This window comes from Bufo gargarizans, chromosome 7, assembly GCF_014858855.1.
Source record: "Bufo gargarizans isolate SCDJY-AF-19 chromosome 7, ASM1485885v1, whole genome shotgun sequence".
Classification (NCBI taxonomy): domain Eukaryota; kingdom Metazoa; phylum Chordata; class Amphibia; order Anura; family Bufonidae; genus Bufo; species Bufo gargarizans.
In genome coordinates this window covers 193,545,391-193,565,372 of record NC_058086.1, presented here as the reverse complement: position 1 = coordinate 193,565,372, position 19,982 = coordinate 193,545,391, and the positions used below count along the sequence as shown (strand labels likewise).

The following is a 19,982-nucleotide window of genomic DNA, read 5'->3' as shown; positions in this document are numbered from 1 at the left end:
AACTTTCTATATTTTTTAATAAATGCTGAATAATAATTGTAATGATAATAGTGTCTCTTTGAATATAGAGACACTTCTTTGTGGTATCCGCGACGCTGACACAATTGAACCCACCGATTAATATAACTGTGAGGGTTACAATAAATTCACAAAGTGTATTGCAGATCATAGATCTCTGTAACCGCTGTGTTTGACCCTGGGAGCTCCGCGACGTGTCACAAGGTTCTTATATGAGTTATTGTCTTTCTCCTTACAGCTTTATCAAACAGCCACGGGGAATTCCTTCTAAATGGCGACTTTGTGGTCAGTATGTTCAAAAGGGAAATCAAAGTGAGCAACGCGGTGATTGAATACAGTGGGTCAGACCATGCAGTGGAGAGACTTAATTGCACAGATCGAATTGACCAAGAAATTGTGCTGCAGGTAATACAGCTCTTCCTCGAAGAAATTGTGGTTTTCTACCCTGAAATAAGCTAAAAATTACTGTAGCGTTAGAAAAAGCAGCTGCCTTTTTTTTCCTAGAAACAGAACCTGTCTAGTATTGCAGCTTAGTAGTGTGGAGCGAACTTGTGTTTTTAAGTTCGGCGTAAAGTTTCAGGTTATCTAAGAATCCCGTTATGGATTCTGCTACTACGGACCATAACGGAATTCTATGACGGCATGCACCACGGAAGCTTATAAGAGGCCATAGACTTCTATTATGAAGGAATGTAATACGGAATGCCTCTTATAGGCTTCCATAGTGCATGCCGTCATAGAATTCCATTATGGTCCGTGGTAGCAGAATCCATAACGGGAGTCTTAGATAACCCGAACCTGTACAATGAACTTGAAAACACACAAACTACAGCTTAGCTCTATTGAAGTGACGCTAAGCTGCAATACCAGACCCAGCCTATGGACAAGAGTGGAGCTGTTTCTGAAAAACACTCAGAGCCTTTTATGTAATCCTGTGCAATTACTTTAAAGGCTATGTACACCTATGGGGGCAATTATTTTTTATAATTGCATTTTACTCATTTTAAGCTCAAAATATTTTTTTAAATTGGTCTTTATTAAAAAATATGGAATCCTTTTTTCTGTACAGAGCTGACATGCTCTAGTAGCACCCTTTGGATTTTCATTTTTTTCCGTCAGACCAGGAGCTGACGGGCTCCTTATCTCTGCTCTCTGACATTATAAACACTCATTATAGCTCAGCTCTTATCTTACTGATAAGAAAGTGGCTTAAATAAGTATTTATGACCTCTCAGTAGTTAAGTAGTTTAGAGATAAGGGTTATTAGATGACACAAAGTGGAAGTACCAGTCACACAGTTAGAAAAACAGTTAACCCTTTGTGACAGAACGGCTCAATATTTTTAATTAAGGCCAATTGAAAAAAAAGATTTTTAGCCAAAAATGAGTAACATGCAGTCATTAAAAAAAATTGCCTCTGAAGGGGTGTACATTGGCTTTAAAGGTGTTACTATTATTTTTTTTCCTTTCTCTTTAGATATTATCAGTCGGCAATTTATATAACCCAGATGTTCGATATACTTTTAATATTCCAATTGAAGATAAACCTCAGCTTTTTTATTGGAATTCTTACGGACCATGGCAGGCATGTAGTAAAATTTGCCAAGGTAAGACAAACTCTGTTGAGGTTGGTTGAGTCACATTTGTTCATTATTTTTAAGATTTGTCTCCGGCAAGTATATTTCAGCATTATTTAGTAAACACAAAATGACTCAAGGAGTTAATGACTCAATGAATTGAAACATAAACTAGCACTTGACAAATTTTTTTTACCTCATGTGTGCCTCACATGGACCCAGAGATCTCCCCATTCATTGCTCCAATTATTCTGCTAGATTTATTTCAAGCTGTCAGCTCAGGGGGCATGTCCTTTCTCAGGGGGCGTGTCCTTTCTAAAGGGGCATGTCCTTTCTCAGGGGAGGTGTCCTTTCACAGGGGGCCTGTCCTTTCTCAGAGGGAGTGTCCTTTCTCAGGGGACATGTCCTTTCTCAGGGGTTTGTCCTTTCTCAGGGGCGTGTCCTTTCTAAGAGGGTGTGTCCTTTCTCAGGGGGCATGTCCTTTCTCAGGGGTGTGTTCTTTCTGCTGCAGCTGGTGGCAGTTGAAGGATGGAACGAAGCGCGGAGTGTGTGCTTCAGTCTCAGTGAGCAGGACAGAGAACTTAGAATAAGAGCAAACAGCAGGTGGAGCTATACAGATAGATTCCATTGAATAACTCAGGAGCTATTACACAAAGCATTCAGATCCAGGTGCTGGTTTGAAAAACTGTAGAATATTTTTCATGGGACAACCCCTTGAAGCACCTTTGCTAATAGTCTTTATTAAAATATCTTGCTGTTCTGTGTCTACAGCTTCTATGCTGAGCTATGGGTTTCCATGGTAACAGACTACAAGCAAGCCTTGTGTAGTCTGATCATGGAGTTATATTGCCTTTTCTATTTTTATAAGCCATCGAAGTAAATGGTTGCAACAGTTTGAAGGGGTATTCTTATTACAAGAAGTAAATCCTTGTCTAGTGGACTGCTGGATCGGTGGGGTCCAATCCAAAGAATGGGCATCCTGTGTCCCTCTGTATGAATAAGGCAGCGGTTGGGCCTGCATGCTGACGCTCCATACATCTCTATAGGACTGCCAGAGATAGCCAAGTAAACCAGCAGTCCCATAGAGTTTGAATGGAGCAGCAATGCGTACGCTTGACCACTGCTCCATTCAAATGGGTGGAGGCGGGGGGGACCCCTGTTCTTCTGATCAGTGGGGTTCCCAACCATTCTACACTTTGCAATCAGCTTATGACCTGAGGACCTCCGAAGCAAAAAAGGATTGTCGAAAACAGAGATCCCCTTTAATATGTTTTATGTTGTGCAGCTCCCTCGTACATTGAACTTACCCTGATACTCACTTCCTTCTAGACGTGACATTCTTAGCAAAATGACAAGTTCATGCTTGTTAGAATTTAGTATTTTCTTCTCTTTTTGTCACAACTACCGGAGAGACGCTTGTAGAATTTACCGATGCCCATCTGTGTTGCTTTTTCAATAACTTACCGATCTCCTCATTAGAAATGCATTGAAGTCCCTGCTGTCCGGCGCTTCAGTGTTACAGCCGATTCAAAGGTTCTTGTTCCACTTGCTTGGATTGAGAAACTTTTCATTGTTATTCTATGGAGCTTGTCCGGCATCTCTAACACTTTGATGAATGGCGCGGATAGTCACATCGAAAACGTGTCATATTATTCTCACGGAAGATAAATAAGAGCCTTCTCTCAATGGACCCCTATGGCTTTTAAGTCCACAGGAAAATAGACTGCAGAACATAAGCATCACCTTTACATTATCCCTGAAGGGAATCACATCGGGTTTTGAAGACCAAATAATAGCAGATAACATTAGTAGTTTGAGACGGACACGGAAGCTGTGATCGGTGATCAAAATGTCAGGTTATGTAATGTCTTATGCATCAAAATAATCAAAATATGGACAGTAATGCTGCTCAAGGCACATTGCCAGATATCTATCTATCTATCTATCTATCTATCTATCTATCTAATATCTAACTATGTATCAAATCAATTAATCAATCTATGTATCTATCTATCTCATATCTACCTATGTATCGAATCTATCTATCTCATATCTACCTATGTATCTAATCTATCTATCTATCTATATATCCATTGTATTCTTATTATCTACTGTATCTATTAGTATTGTATCTATTTATTTTCTATTTTTTGCATCAAAATAATTAAAATATAGATTGTAACACTGCTCAAGACACATTGCCAGGCTCTATCTATCTATCTATCTATCTATCTATCTATCTATCGTATCTATCGTATCTACAGTATCTATGATCTATTTATATATGGTATATCTTTCTTTCTTTCTTTCTCTATATCTATCTCTCTATGTATCTCCATTGGGAGAATTCTGATGTTATTTTGTTATTAGATTTTTTATATTATCTATCTAGGTATCTAAATATCTGTCTGTTTCTTTCTTTCTTTCTTTCTTTCGTTCTTTCCTTTATTTCTTTGCTTTCTTTCTTCTTTTTCTCCTATTTATCTCCATGTGGAGAATTCTAATATTATTTTATTATTGCCGTTTTTATAGTATTGTAATATGTATAGACCGGCATCGCTATTACTTACCTGTCATGAAGCCTGACAATATCTCTTTCCACAGGAGAAAGGAAGCGAAAGCCTATATGTACAAGGGACTCTGATCATCTGGTGGTTTCAGACCAAAGATGTGATCGCATTTCCCAGCCTGAGCTCGTCACTGAACCCTGTAACGCTGACTGTGAATTAAGGTAATTTATACAAGGAATAATCCTTTATTAATACATTCTCCAACCTGGCCAAAGCTAACATCAGATATTCACAGGTGGCACATGGACAGAAAGAGTGAATGCACTGCCCAGTGTGGCCCGGGCTACCGAACGCTTGATTTTTACTGTGCCAAAGTCATCAAGTCAGAAGGAAAGATGGAGAAGGTAGATGATCGGTTCTGCAGTGGTCTACAGAAGCCCAGCAGCAAGGAGAAATGTTATGTGGACTGTAACACTGGAAGATGGAGCTACTCAGCCTGGTCAGAAGTTAGTATTGCCTGAGCAGAGAGGTTTCTACATAACTTAGACTAGATCCTGATCGTGATAGATATCTGATCTCGACATCACAGTAGTGGTCAATGAAATTAGCTAAATGGTTCCTCAAGATGTAGCCTGCACAGTAGCATGTTTCAGCAGTAAGTAGACATGTTGCACAGCCAAGGAACATCATAGGATCAGTCTAATGCAGTGGTTTTTATCCATGGCCTTCAAATTGAGGGTAATTTGATAGCATTTTTCACTGTGATTATGCCTTGCTTGGACTTATCATGGTTACTTTCTGACTCTCGTTTCCTGCACAGTGCTCCAAAAGTTGTGGAAGCGGCACAAGGAGACGGAGAGCAGTATGTGTCAATTCCTTCCGTGAGGTTCTCGATGATTCCAAGTGTAGCCAACAAGAGAAGCTAACAGAACAGAGATGCAGCGACGTCTTGTGTCCGCAGTGGAAGACAGGTGACTGGTCAGATGTAAGTGTGACAACCTCACGTTTGATCATGGAACTTTTGTAGAAAGTTTACACTGGTAAAGTTACTAAACTATAACATTTTTAGAGTTTGAAAATATCTCAACATCCTTCTGTGTCCTTCCAATGTATGCTTAATCCAGTATGGATGTTACCAAAAGATGGCTGAACAGAATCTATAAGGTCATCCATGTCTACTGTTTGTTAGAAGGGTCACGATCAGCTGATCACAGTATGCCCTGCTGCTACCACCCCCAGAGATACATAGTAAACTATGGTTAATACAGCAGCAAGTGATTAATTCTACTGCACCGCCACTACAAAGAAAATGAAGCATTACACAGTTTCCATTGACATCATATAGTTACATAATTAAGGTTGGAAAAAGACAGAAGTCCATCAAGTCCAACCTGTAATCCTGCTATATTCATCCAGAAAAAGGCAAAAAAAAAAAAAAGTGAGAGAGAAAAAAAACCTTCCCCACTCCAGATGTGGCAATCAGAACAAATCCCTGGATCAACGTCCATCTTCCTTTTAAGGGAAAGGGTGTGTAGGACATTATTTCTATACATTGCCATAAGCCTCAATGTTATTTTGAAATAAAAAGTAATCTAAACTTTACTGTAAAGAATGCTTGTTGCCTCTTAGGCGTAGGCAGTGGCCCCTTGTTTTTTGAGGGGGTTTAACACAGAATAGCTCTCCTCGATATATTTTGTACAGGTTAATCATGTCCCCCCTTAGATGTCTTTTTTCAAGACTAAACAAATTCAGTTATTTTAATCTTTGCTCATAGCTAAGATCTTCCAGGCCTTTTATGAGTTTAGTTGCTCTCCTTTGGCACTTTATCTATCTCCAGGGCATCCTTTTTATGAACTGGTGCCCAGAACTGAGCCGTGTATTTCAGATGAGGCCTTACTTTGTATAGTGGTAATATTTCATCCCTGTCCCGCAAGTCCATACCTCTTTTAATTGAAGTCAACGGGTGACTCTCCCAGTTTTACTCCCCCTAGGACATATGCCGCATGCAGATTATTAGCCCCCAAGTGCATAACTTTACATTTATCTATATTGAACCTCATTTGCCAAGTGGAGGCCCAAACAGTAAGTTTGTCCAAGTCAGCTTGTAACTTATTAACATCTTCCATAGACTATACCGTATTACATAGTTTGGTGTCATCTGCAAAAATAGAAACAGCACTATTAATCCTATCCTCCATGTCATTAATGAATAAGTTATATAATAGCGGACCCAACACAGAACCACTTATAACCGGGGACCATTCAGAGTAGGAATCATTGACCAAAACTCTTTGGATATGATCATGAAGCCAGTTTTCAATCCAATAACCAATTATATTTTCTAAACCAATAGACCTCAATTTACCCATTAGTCGTCCATGTGGGACAGTATCGAACGCCTTTGCAAAGTCCAAAAACACAATATCTACCTCTGTCCAGGCTTCTACCTCTGTCCTTAGTAAAACCATGTTGGCTATCACTTATTATATTATTTACAGTAACAATTACAATGACATCAATGACAGATGTGCCAAGTCCTGCAAAGCGAGAGATACTCTTTGTAGCTTTTCTGAACTCAGCCTAATAAATGAGGATACGGAACGTAAGATCCAAACAAACCAGACAACCTATTACAGCATAGCTCAGCCCGTTCGGCTATGTAGGAGGGTTAATTCAATTTTTGGAAGGTTTAGTTTAGAAAACCCATTTTAGCCATTAGTGAATTTTGAGTTATAGGGAGGTTCTCTGTTCAGGAGATTCATGTTTTGACGAGAGTAGAGAACAATCATAAAGAGTTTCTTTTTCTCTGGAGGACCTGTCCTGTCCAACATTACAAAGACAACACATTCACTCACCAGAATCGGCACTGTGTAATGCTTAATCTGCCCAGTGGAGGCGCTGCAGGGAAAATGAACCCTTATCGACAGGTTTTCTCAAAGATTACAGCTGATCGCTGGAGGTGACTCTATGATTAGTTTCTTTTCAAGGAACCCTTTTAACAAGTATGGATTGTCCAAACTGGAGAACCTTTTTATTTCCCTCCCTGTTTCTTTTAACCCTGACATATCAGGACTAGCTTTTTGGTTAAGCATAGAGATCATATGGTAAATCTTGGTATGGTCACTTTACTTGCAGTGCCTCGTGACTTGTGGAAAGGGTCACAAACATCGTCAGACCTGGTGCCAGTTTGGAGAAAGCCGAGTAAATTATAGAGTTTGTGATCAAGAGACCAAGCCCGCATCGGTTCAGACTTGTCAACAGCAGGAATGTGCCTCGTGGCAAGTTGGTCCATGGGGGCAGGTACAATTATTTTCTTTTATACATTAACTGTAACATTGTAGAGAAATAATATGAACCAAGCGTAATGTACTGAACTAAAGGATAATAATATGGAATGCTACTTTGAATCACCCTGTGGACCAAAAAAATTGGTCAGTGCTCATGTTTTAGTGGACATTTTCCCCTTGTATAGGTCACCAACCAGAATACCTTCAATCAATTGCTGGTGAATCATGAGCAGTGCACATAACCAATTCAGGCCCTAAAATTAATTCCGACCTCGAATTCCAGACCCAAAAAATATTCAAACCCCTAGACTTCAGACCTCAGAAAAAATGGAAACCCCAAACTCTAATAGACACCAGCATTCATCTGCACACGCTGGATAGGGGAGAACAGTAGACCAATGCTGCTGCACAGTGGGAAGAAAATAAGGTGTGACCAACCAGTGGGAAACCACATGCAGCAACATCAAAGGGGAGAGCTGGGAGGATGATGGGAATGCTCCCTTAGGACGTGAATTTCTTTCCTCAGGGCACACCCTGGGCTTTTTCAAAGGCTCCTGCCTGGTGATAGTTTGGGTGCCCTTAATGTTGGGAGATTGGCAGGGTGCAAGGCAGGATAGCAGGATGATGACAGGGCTGGTGGATAGATGGTGGAGTCAAGAGCAGGCCCTCTTTACTGAATAGATGATGGGAGTTGCAGAACATATAGCAGCAAGAAGCACAGTTCCAAAGTATGTTACAGAGTAGAATTTTCCCAATTGCTGTGTATAGGCAGCAATGATGGTAGCAATAGTCCTCCCCGAGTCTGTTTCTAGACACACTTTGCAGTCTTCCAAAATAACCAGAGACGTGCAATTCCATTCTCCACAACTCTTTTTGCAATGCCCAGGCTACAGAGTGCATATCTTAAATCCAGATGGTCAGTCCATCCCATAGAGTTGTGGACACCAACCAAAGCAATATACCCAGACCACAAACAAGTTTTATTGCCATGAACGTGCTGTACCTTACTGACTTTCCAGGCATGGCCTTGGATGTATTTCAGGCTTTCTTATCTTCAGGGATATTCTCTCAGTTCAGTTGCTTTCAGTCTCAGCAATAGTATTTTCCTGGATCAGGCTTTTCTTCAGCCCTACTTCTCAGGAGCTCACACATGCAAGTGTGGCCTCTAGCTCAGCTCAACTTAGACTTACTAACCAGGGGTTGGGACAAGCCCATCGCCTGGGAAAACTGGACCAAAGCTGCCAGTGTTAACCATACCTAACCATTTGGGATACATAGTGATGCTGGGTCACTGCACACATTCCTTGTTCCTCACCCCTGTTGTATTGAAGCCTTGGCCATGTTTCTGGTCCTGGAACAATTCATAAAAAAACATCCAGATTTCCAAATGGTGTTTTATTTTTTTCTGCTGGACACTATGGCACTGTAAACAATTTACAGATGGTTATCACCTAGGTAGGCGATAGCATCTGCCCCTGACTCCAGTAGCTCTTATTGTATGCTTCCAATGCCTTCGATGCTCAGATGTGTTTGATTGGATACCCCCATAGACTGAGAGGGGATGGAACAGGTTCTATCAATGATCATCTCACCTTCCAGACTGTATGATGTGATGGTGTAAAAACTTCCAAATTCCAAGAATCAAAAGTTTGCTAAATTCTGTTATTTGAGATTCTTTACTTCTGCATTGGAAGGCACCAAATCGAGCATGATAACTCCAAGCAGTAGGTGAGCGAGCTGACACCAGTTTCAATGAAATTTTTCAAGTAAGGAAAAAAGGCTATGGATTTTCATAAATTGCGCTGCATTGTCTGGTATAATCAATATGTCAGTATTTTCATGTGTAGTGTACGGCGTCGTGTGGAACCGGTTATCAGATGAGAGCTGTGAAATGTGTCGTGGGAGCCTATGGAGCGGTGGTGGATGACAGTGAGTGCAATGCCGCAACCCGACCTACGGACGCTCAGGTGAGATTCTCTGCAATGCCAGGAAAAATCAGGAAGGACGGGGAGGTTGTAGTCAAACCTGAGACCTATATGGGGTCTGATGGTCTCTCTGCTCAGTTATACCTGGCTTCATGTTACAGATTTTGCATTGGGTCGATGAACTTCAAATTATTCCCATGACTGGGGTATCTCAAATCAGCTACACTTTTGCATGCCATTGGCAAAGAATTAAATGGGTATATAGCCATATGGATATTATTTCCAAAGGATATTTCCAAAGGATATATAAATGTCTGAAAGGTGCAGGTCGCACCTTTGGGACCTACTCCTATCTCAAGAATGGAGCCCTATCTATCACCATGAATGCAGAGAAGGCCGTGCTTGCGCGATTATCTCCATTTAGTTCTTAGACAGTTCTGAAAAAAGCTGAACAAGCTTACTAGCTATTTTTGGGACTCCTATAGAAGTAAATGAAGAGAGTTGCACAGGAACAGCCACCGTTTCATTCTTGGTGACGTGAGACGGGGCCTCGGTCTTAAGTGTTAGAGATGAGACCAATAGCAGTTTATGGCATATCATGTGGCTATGCAATAAATGTCTGGATGGGAACACCCCTTTAAAGAAGACCTGTAGGAGATGTGTCGCTGAAGCACCTTTTCTTACAATTCTCCATTGTGCTGCTCCTCTGTTATTGCTCCTAGAAACGTATGAGTAAATTGACGACTGGATGTCACCCCCCCCCTTTGTCAATAGGGTGTTTCCCTACACAATCTAACACATGTTACTAGATTACATGTGTTTGTGCTAATGATTCCATGACTGTGGGGTCGGTATACTGGTGAGCAAGGGTGGGACAGGTTCAGTCTGTGCCCATGGTAGATGTTCCGGAATGAACCCCACCACCATCCGTCCCTGAAGTAAAGCATTATAGTTGTCAGATAAACAATCACTCATTTAAACGCCCCCCTGGCACCCACTCTCTTCCCCTCCTGCCGTTCTTATTTTTAGTACATACTACCCATTTTCCACCAGCCTCAACTAATTCCTCTAGGCTTCCGTCACTTGTACAAAGGAATGGAAAGACTGAGTATTGTTTTGGTTATATTTTGCAATCCATAATTTACTAATCCATTGCGTCCCCCCATAATGGTACCCTAAGAGGCTGCCTATTCAGCCTAACCCTTGTCCCACAGATTTTCTGAAGACCTGTGCAGGAGTTGTACTCTGACTTTCACCCTATTCTCATTTGGGAAGCAAGGGGCCCATATATTGTTTTTGAACAGGGGCCTCTCTATTTTCTGTATCCACCCCTAAGAGTTATTCCATAAAAAAAAATAGGAAACGCATATACCCTAGGCTTGGCCCCAATTGTGCATCCAGAGGTGTAGAGTGACTGACATCAGCCTCGAACAAGATCAAAAAGGCATTAATTATGGAAAGGAAGCTGCCTAACAAACCAAACTGATTTTGACAGGACTGTGAAACAGCCGCGTGCCCGGGCATTCCTGAGACCAAACAGATAGCCCACAGCAAGACACAGTGGAGATTTGGATCTTGGACGCCTGTAAGTATATTTTACTAATGCATTGCCTCCTGCACCTACATTGATGACTATCGAGTTCTGCTGCATCTTCTCTAAAACGCGTCAGCTCCTCTATAGATAGGGCTGCATTTTACGGACTCTTTTCTGATGTTCTCAGGCCATGTGTTGAGCTCCTTCAGCTTAGTCTGTGGTTTCGACCTCCTTACGGCCATTCCATCAGGCAGATCATTAATCATATTTAACGTCTGTATGCGCATTACATATTCCAGACCGCCAATAAACACAGATGACTTATGTTTACTATACATCATGTGCTGCATTAAAAGAACCAGTAAAAACGCTCCATTAAATTGTCCATCAGGTTTGGAGGTGGTTTGGATGAAACATTGGGAATTGTCCTTCTCCAACTAACACCCCCGTCCAGTTCTTAACCCATATTGAAAGACTGGCTTTTTAAGGGAACCATTTTGGGGTACTTGTAACTTATTCTGGGTTTGGGATAGAATAAAAAATAGCAATTCTGTCATTGTTCTCTGGGATTTTTACATCATTCACAGTGCAGTTTTTAAAGGGCATCCGTCAGCAGTTTTGTACCTATGACACCGGCTGACCTGTTACATGTGCACTTGGCAGCTGAAGACATCTGTGTTGGTCCCATGCTCATATGTGCCCACATTACTGAGAAAAATGATGTTTTAATGTATGCAAATGAGCCTTTAGGAGCAACGGGGGCGTTACCGTTACACCTAGAGGCTCTGCTATCTCTGCAACTGCCACACCCCCTGCCCCTTGATTGACAGGGATTACGTTTACACTGCCTGCCCTGTCAATTCAAAGTGCAGAGAAAGCAGCAGTTGCAAAGAAAGCAGAGCCTCTAGGTGTAATGGCAACGCCCCTGTTGCCCGTGTTGGTATATAGCCTTTTGAAGGACATAGTGCATAAAATATATAGTTTCAGCAAAGATCCTGGTATCAACTCTAACAATAAACCATTGCATTAATCCTATAATAGTGAACCATTGCATTAACCCTTTAGCAGTGAACCACTGGGTCACTGGATAAGCTGACAGGCACAGGCACTAATAAGATCTCTTCCATGAATTAACTGTGACCTTCATTCTCAGAATTTATAGGATTAGGTTTCATTCCTAAAATTGCTAAATTAGTAGTAAGACCAGAAATGTCACTCCCAGTCATCAGATGTTCAAGAGAGAAAAAAAAAATCAATATTCTGTAAATTGTGGAGTTTTGCTTGAGGCGCCCGGGGAAATTATTCCAGTTGCTTCCTAATCATAGATCTTTTCAATATCTCCCAGTGTTCGGCAACTTGTGGTAAAGGGACCAGAATGAGATACGTCAGCTGCCGCGATGATCAAGGTGCAGTGGCGGATGAAGCAGCTTGTTCCCACCTGCCTAAGCCGTCAGCGACGGAGGTGTGTACAGTGACACCGTGCGGACAATGGAAAGCCCTGGAATGGAGTTCGGTAAGCACGTCACATGAAAACTGTGTTTTATACCGTATAGAAAAACTAAGATCAGCATCCCAACTAAAAGGAATCAAAAATCATCATGCTCATCACAGGGTGTCCTGCTGCCTGGACGTCAATCTGCAGGGAACACCAAAAACTGTTCATTTTCCCTTCAATGCCACCACTGGGAGCACTGGGATTTTCATATTGATGGTCTATCCTCAGGATAGGTCCTCAATATCAGTTCGTGGGGGTTTGACTCCCTGAACCCCCGCCGATCTGCTATACGAAGAGGCCACGGCATTCAGTGAGCGTTTAGGCCTCTTCCTAGGCCATGTGATGTCACATTCATCGGTCACATAGCCCTATTCAAGTGAATGAGGCTGAGCTGCGATACCAACCACATCCGTTATCCAATGGACCACACTGTGCTTGGTAAACTGTGAGGGGTGTCGGGGTCGGACAACTGACAATCTCATAATAACGACCTATCCCGAGGATAGGCCATCAGTATAAAAATCCTGGAAAATCCCTTTAAGCATTGCATAGTGCCCATTGAAATCAGTAGAGATGTGCTAGGTCCTCCAGAGAGAGACACTCTTTGTAGCTGCTCTCTGATATGGCTAATTGATGGAGATCCAAATTGAATGCGATTATAAAGTATTTAAAATGGGTTTTCTAAACCAGATAAACCATTAAACCTTTTTTCTTAGTCCCGAGACAGTGTCTAGATCTAGACCATGGTGGAATTGGTCATGGAATTCCTAAACTGAGCATGCTTCGGTAAGGCTGCGATACGCTTTGTATAGGGTCTACGAAACTTTTTTGAAATATATAAAAAGCATACTAAAATGTATTTATTTTACTCACGTATATAGCGCTGAGCTTTATAGACATTATCATTGCTTGTGTCCCCGGTGGAGCTCACAATCTAAGTTCTCTATCAGTATGTTTTTGGAGTGTGGGAGGAAACCCCAAACACTAGAAGAACATACAAACCCAACGCAGATGTTGTCCTTGGTTAGATTGGAACCTAGAACCTCAGGGCTGCAATGCACTAGTGCATACCACTGATCCACCGTTTTACGTCCATGGCCACTGAGTCACAGCTATCATGCAGCTAATATTTAAAGGGAACCTGTCACCCAAAAATCGCCTATTAAGCTGTTTACAGTACCTTATAGTGCTGTATACTCGTTTCTTGATGCACTTTTTGTTCGTTTTCCCGCATGTCTGCTCATTCAGAAATCGATGTTATATTCAGCTGCTGCCCCGTGCTTCAAGTCAGGCTTGAAGTCACGGGGGCAGCGGCCTCGGCGTCTTACATGGCCCTCTCCCCGCCCCCTGCCTCTGTTACTGACAGCCGAACTCCGAATCCGGGACCGCGCTCAACGGCCGCATGCGCAGTAAAGGGCGGCAGGAGCGCGGTCCCGGCTGCCGCGCGTACTACGCGCCGTCTTACTTTCGCCGCACTGCGCATGCGCCCGACATCCTGTATCAAACGCGCCCGCGCCCAGATGCCGGGCGCGGGCGCGTTTGATACAGGATGTCGGGCGCATGCGCAGTGCGGCGAAAGTAAGACGGCGCGTAGTACGCGCGGCAGCCGGGACCGCGCTCCTGCCGCACTGCGCATGCGCCCGACATCCTGTATCAAACGCGCCCGCGCCCAGATGCCGGGCGCGGGCGCGTTTGATACAGGATGTCGGGCGCATGCGCAGTGCGGCGAAAGTAAGACGGCGCGTAGTACGCGCGGCAGCCGGGACCGCGCTCCTGCCGCCCTTTACTGCGCATGCGGCCGTTGAGCGCGGTCCCGGATTCGGAGTTCGGCTGTCAGTAACAGAGGCAGGGGGCGGGGAGAGGGCCATGTAAGACGCCGAGGCCGCTGCCCCCGTGACTTCAAGCCTGACTTGAAGCACGGGGCAGCAGCTGAATATAACATCGATTTCTGAATGAGCAGACATGCGGGAAAACGAACAAAAAGTGCATCAAGAAACGAGTATACAGCACTATAAGGTACTGTAAACAGCTTAATAGGCGATTTTTGGGTGACAGGTTCCCTTTAAACCTTGGAATACTGTGAAATGATGTCTTGTAATTCCACACCTGTAATCCCAAAATGACTCATTTAGAAAGAAGAATATTTTTCTAATTTTTACTCCAGTGCTCGGTGACCTGCGGCCAGGGGAAGGCAGTGAGGCAAGTGGTTTGTGTGGATTTCCTCGGCCAGTCATTAGACAATAACGAATGTGATCCGGACGACAGTCCACAGACCGAGCAAGAGTGTTCCATGCCCCCTTGTCACTATGTCAACCACGACTATGGGCGGCCAATTAATCCCTTCCCAAACACAGACCAAAAAGCCAGATCGAACCCAACCCTGGCCATCTTGAATAGGAATGGTGGACGCTCCATTGGTTCAAGTGGAAGTCAATGGAGAATAGGTCCATGGGGAGCGGTAAGTTCTACATACCTGTTATTTGCCATCATTTATTTTACATGGACCACAATTTTTTATTTAAAGGGATTTTGTCACCAGGTTTTGGGCTATGGAGCTGCGGAAACGCAAGGCTAGATCGCCGCTAGCATGTCCGCAATATATCTGTCCTATAGGGCTGTGTGGTTTTAATTTCTTTCAAAAAAGATTTTATAGATATGTAAATGAGCTTGCACATCGCGAGATTACGGCAATCTATAGTTGATGAAAGGAGGAGAATCGGAGGACAATTTTGGAATTGTTCATTTTTTGGCACTAAATCTCACCATCAGCAGGACATTGTAGGGGCCCCAAAATGCTCTTATTGGATTATAGAGTATAAAGGGCACTTTATAGCAGTATTATTTCTACAGCGTATGGCGGTATTAAGAGGCAGTAAATGGTAGCTTTGCGTGGGCATTACAGGGCAGTATTCATGTCTTAAACATTTAGATAAGAATGTATGTTTTCAGTTATGAGTAATTAGTTTCCCAGCCTCCTGCAGTATTTATCAAGGTGGGAAGAGAGTTGAGAGTAAAGAGGGACCCAGATAAACATATAACTGGTCAGTAATAAAGACGGATTAGTCAAGATTATCACATTTACATTTTAGTGTTCTAGCACATGTGCGGGTGGATTCCAGCGTCGTGTGGTGGTCTGCCAAGACGAAAACGGGTATCCAGCAGCCAACTGTGAAGAGAGAAGCAAACCTGCTGAGCAACGGCCATGTGAATCTGGACCTTGTCCTCAGTGGGCCTTTGGCAACTGGGGGGAGGTAATTTTACTTAATTAACTAGTTAGAGTAAACTGAATATGAATGAATTTTAACGATTCCTCTAATTTAATAATATTCTAGTAGAGGATGCAACACAAACACCTCAAGAGATTCCTCACCTGGTCAGGTATAAGCAGTCTATGTATGGCAGAAAGCCTTAGGCCTCTTTCACACGAGCGTGTCCAGATAAGGTCCGGATGCGTCCCGGTGCATTGCGGCAAACCCACGCGAGTAGGTACGCAATTGCAGTCAGTTTTGACTGTGATTGCGTTCCGATGTTCAGTATTTATCACGCGGGTGCAATGTGTTTTGCACGCACGTGATAAAAAACCGACTGTGGTACCCAGACCCGAACTTCTTCACAGAAGTTCAGGTTTGGGTTAGTTGTAGTGTAGATTGTATTATTTCCCCTTATAACATGGCTATAAGGGAAAATAATTACATTCTGAATACAGAATGCATAGTACAATAGGGCTGGAGGGGTTAAAAAAATAATAATAATAATTTAACTCACCTTAATCCACTTGTTCGCGCAGCCGGCATCTCTTCTGTCTTCTTCTTTGAGGAATAGGACCTTTGATGACGTCACTGCGCTCATCACATGGTCCATCACATGATCTTTTTTACCATGGTGATAGCTCATGTGACGGACCATGTGATGAACGTAGTGACGTCATCAAAGGTCCTATTCCTCACAAAAGAAGACAGAAGAGATGCCGGCTGCGCGAACAATTATAATTCCCATTGATTTTTCTTTATAAATTAAATCTCACTATACCAATACAAAATACAACATACATCCAAAATAACAAGCTCATAAACAATACTAAATCGAGCATACAGATAAAACCAGCCCCTACATCCAATCAAAATAACTAATAGTGACCCCAACTTAACGTCAAAACATATAAACATGCTGTAACTTTAATGTTGCTACGTCGGAACAGATCGACAGAATATACCTTTTCTTTCTTTTTTGCCAAGCAGCAACATAATAACGCTAGTATATCGACAACAGATGCAGGACACAGTTCCATTGCCAGGCGTCATTCAACCTGAACGCTAGTAATGACACCATCCCCTTTGGATCCCTCTGATACCATCTACTCCAGTACCCACTAAAAGATGCAGGCCGGCGCCCTGCTACGGGACAAATTGTGCAACCCTTGCCCAAAATAGCCATCGCAACCCCTGCCCAAAATAACCAGTATTCTGAAACAACCCACAGGATACATCTCTTCCTCAAAAATCCATATCCAATGCTGCGACCTGTAGTGCACGTCCCCCGCTGCCGGTCAGTACCAGATTTATGCACTAATGAGAAAAGGGTCCACTTTTGGATCCATCTGCAGACCTCAATCCGCTACCTGCAGCAGGTTACAGCGCTATCCAGGTCTGTCCCCCCTGCTTTACCGTGCTGTTAGTAGCACAAGAAATATACAGCATGAGATCGTGAATGAAAAGACGGGACGGCCCGAACAACATCTTGACATATAAAGATGGCCAATACATATAAACACATCTCTATAAATGCTTAAACCATATATATAGCAATCAGCCAACATACAACAAATCATCTCTTTACCTCCGGTGTCAGTCAGGCAGACGTGGGCGTTCCTATGCGTCATACATACCAGCTCCCCGCCCACAAAACCACTGGCCTGCGCGCCAAAATACTGTTTAAAATACGATGTTCTGACATTACTCAGTATATACTTTTATTGTCCTGATGAAGAGGGCTGTGCGCCCTTGAAACGCGTTGACAAAAGAATACAAATCTACCTTCTTTTATACAAAATTACGCGGAACATTGCCTCCTGTTTTCAGCGCCACCAAAAAGATTCCGAAAAATGACTATTCTTTATAGGTCCCACCTCTGAGACCCGCACCTGTCTTCAGCTTAACGGCTCCCTGGAAGTAAAGGAGAGTGGGCCGCGCATGCACAGCATGCTCTCCAATAATTTCTATGGGAGTTCTGAAAATAGCTAAGCAAGCGCGCTTATTTATTTTCAGGAGTTCCTTAGAAATGAATGTAGAGCTTACAGCGCAAGTGCGGCAATCGCCCCATTTGCTGGCTCGTCTATCTCCGGCAGTCCCATAGAAATTAATAGAGGACGGCCGTGCTTTCCCATCACTTTGGGGGTCATGTTCTGAAGATAGGTGTGGGGCCTCCACCTATCTGACATTGGTGGCATATCCTAGAGAAATGCCTCCAATGTGTAAGATGAGACAACCCCTATAAGATGACTAAAAATATCCTTTGCTTCAATTTACAGTGTTCAAAAAAATGTGGTTCCGGGACAAGGACAAGACTTGTGGTATGCCAGAGACCGAACGGGGAGCGATTCAACGATCTCAGCTGTGAGATACTGGATAAACCCCCGGACCGTGAACAATGTAACACCCATAGTTGTCCTCCAGATTCTGCGTGGAATACAGGTCCTTGGAGCTCGGTATGACCCTACTTATTTTTGTTTTGTTTGTTTGTTTTTTTAACTAATGACAAATGGAATTCTATCCATCATTTATTTTTATAAAACTAAGGTCTTCCATCTACATACAAAGTTGTTTCTTTGAACACTGCACTTAGTGATGCGTTAGGCACAACTGTCAGTTTTGATGTAAATCCTTTCTTACTGTATCCACCTCAAAATCAGTTCGGCATGTTTTTCCTTTGAAAAGAACGGGCTTTGATTCATGTGAGCTCATCGTGTTATGTAAAACGTGATGCACAGTCAAATATCTGTTACATTTGTGTTACAGTGTTAAGGGCTATTCAATCTAAAACATGAATTGCATATAAAACAGCTACCCAAAAAAATACATGTAAAAAAAAAAAAAAATTGGTAATAACCTATCATGGAGAATATCAAGGATTTTATTTAACGTAAATTATCTTTTAGATTTGTTGTTAAGTAGTTACATGTTACTATGCCATCAGTGCAGTCCTGCGGTCAGTCTCCTTAATATCAAGGATAATTTTATGACCTATATTAGGATATTTATTTGACATGGTTTAGAATATTTGCTTTATTCACTAGAGGAAAGAACGTTGGTTGTAGCTTGTGATATCTGATAAATATTCTCTATTTATGAGAAAAACAAATGAAAAGAAATGGAAAAAACACAAAAATAACATAATAAATATATAAATATATGTATGATTAAAGATACATCGTCTTTCCTGACGTGTCTGTTTTACTAAATATTTGCATTCCCCATGTAATAACAATTTTTAATCCTCTTTTAATGGAACACGGCATTGTGCTGTTTCTCTGTTACTCCTCTTGAAAATGTAGTAGTAAGTTAAAGGAGTTTTCTGAGACTTTGATATTGATGACCTATACTCAGGATAGATCAGGGATGGCCAACCTGCGGCTCTCCAGCTGTTGTAAAACTACAACTCCCACCATGCCCTGCCATAGACTGATAGCTGTAGGCAGTGTGGGCATGCTGGGAGTTGTAGTTTTGCAACAGCTGGAGAGCCTCAGGTTGGCCATCCCTAGGATAGATCATCAATATTAGATGAGCAGGGTTCGATTCCCAGCAACCCCGCCGATGGGCTGTTTGAAGAGGTCATGGCGCGCTCTGGTAAGGGTCACAGCCTCTTCCTAGGCCAGTGACGTCACATTCATCAGTCACGTGGCCTAGGCACAGCTCGGTCCCATTTAAGTTGAACTGCAATACGAAGCAAAGATTCTAGCCAATGGATGATGCTGTGCTTGGTAAGCTGCAAGGAGGCCGCAGCGCTCACTGGAAAGCCGTGACCTCCTCAAACATCTGATCGGCAGGGGGTTCGATGTGTCGGACCCCCGCTAATTTGATATTGATGACCTATCCTGAGGAGGGGTCATCAATATCAAAATCTCGGAAAACTCCTTTAACAACTGGGTGTCAATGGGAAGTGTTCTTATACACTCTGACATCAGATCTAACAGTGTCAGACTGTGTAGAGATGCCCCCTTCTTAAAAGAACATGATAAATCTCAGCCACACATTTCCAAGAGGAATAACAAAGGAACTGAACAACGCAGAGGTGTAACAAAAGCTGTGCCAGTATTGCTGCTTTATAGGAAATGCAAGTGTTTGCGAAAAACAGGAATCTCAGGAAGCTGCCAGGTCCTCTTTAAGCACCAAATTAGGTAAAATATCATTTTATAGTAGTAATATTTGTAAGTCATCATTTTGACAGTTTTTATTTTATTTTTTATGCCTTGCCATGAAATTATGCTTTAAAAATATTTATCTCGCAGTCTTAAATGAGAGTTATCGATTTTAATTGTCCATCAAGGAGTACTGTATGAGAGAGAGAATCTATCGGCGCAACAAAGGGACATATACCTGAAATGCGTTATTTTTATTACTTTTTTTAATTACTATTCTTAT

The 19,982-nt window shown here is 42.4% G+C and overlaps 1 protein-coding gene across 1 annotated transcript in view; it reads left to right on the top strand.

Moving 5' to 3' along the window:
• ADAMTS9 (ADAM metallopeptidase with thrombospondin type 1 motif 9) overlaps positions 1 to 19,982 on the top strand; it is a 202,727-nt gene that overhangs the window by 102,358 nt on the left and 80,387 nt on the right. Inside the window, 12 exon segments of the mRNA XM_044301141.1 lie at positions 257 to 423; positions 1,495 to 1,624; positions 4,199 to 4,325; positions 4,400 to 4,610; positions 4,925 to 5,089; positions 7,240 to 7,404; positions 9,239 to 9,358; positions 10,812 to 10,901; positions 12,196 to 12,363; positions 14,510 to 14,803; positions 15,435 to 15,596; positions 17,873 to 18,049. Of these exon segments, the coding sequence (XP_044157076.1) occupies positions 257 to 423; positions 1,495 to 1,624; positions 4,199 to 4,325; positions 4,400 to 4,610; positions 4,925 to 5,089; positions 7,240 to 7,404; positions 9,239 to 9,358; positions 10,812 to 10,901; positions 12,196 to 12,363; positions 14,510 to 14,803; positions 15,435 to 15,596; positions 17,873 to 18,049 (1,976 nt within the window).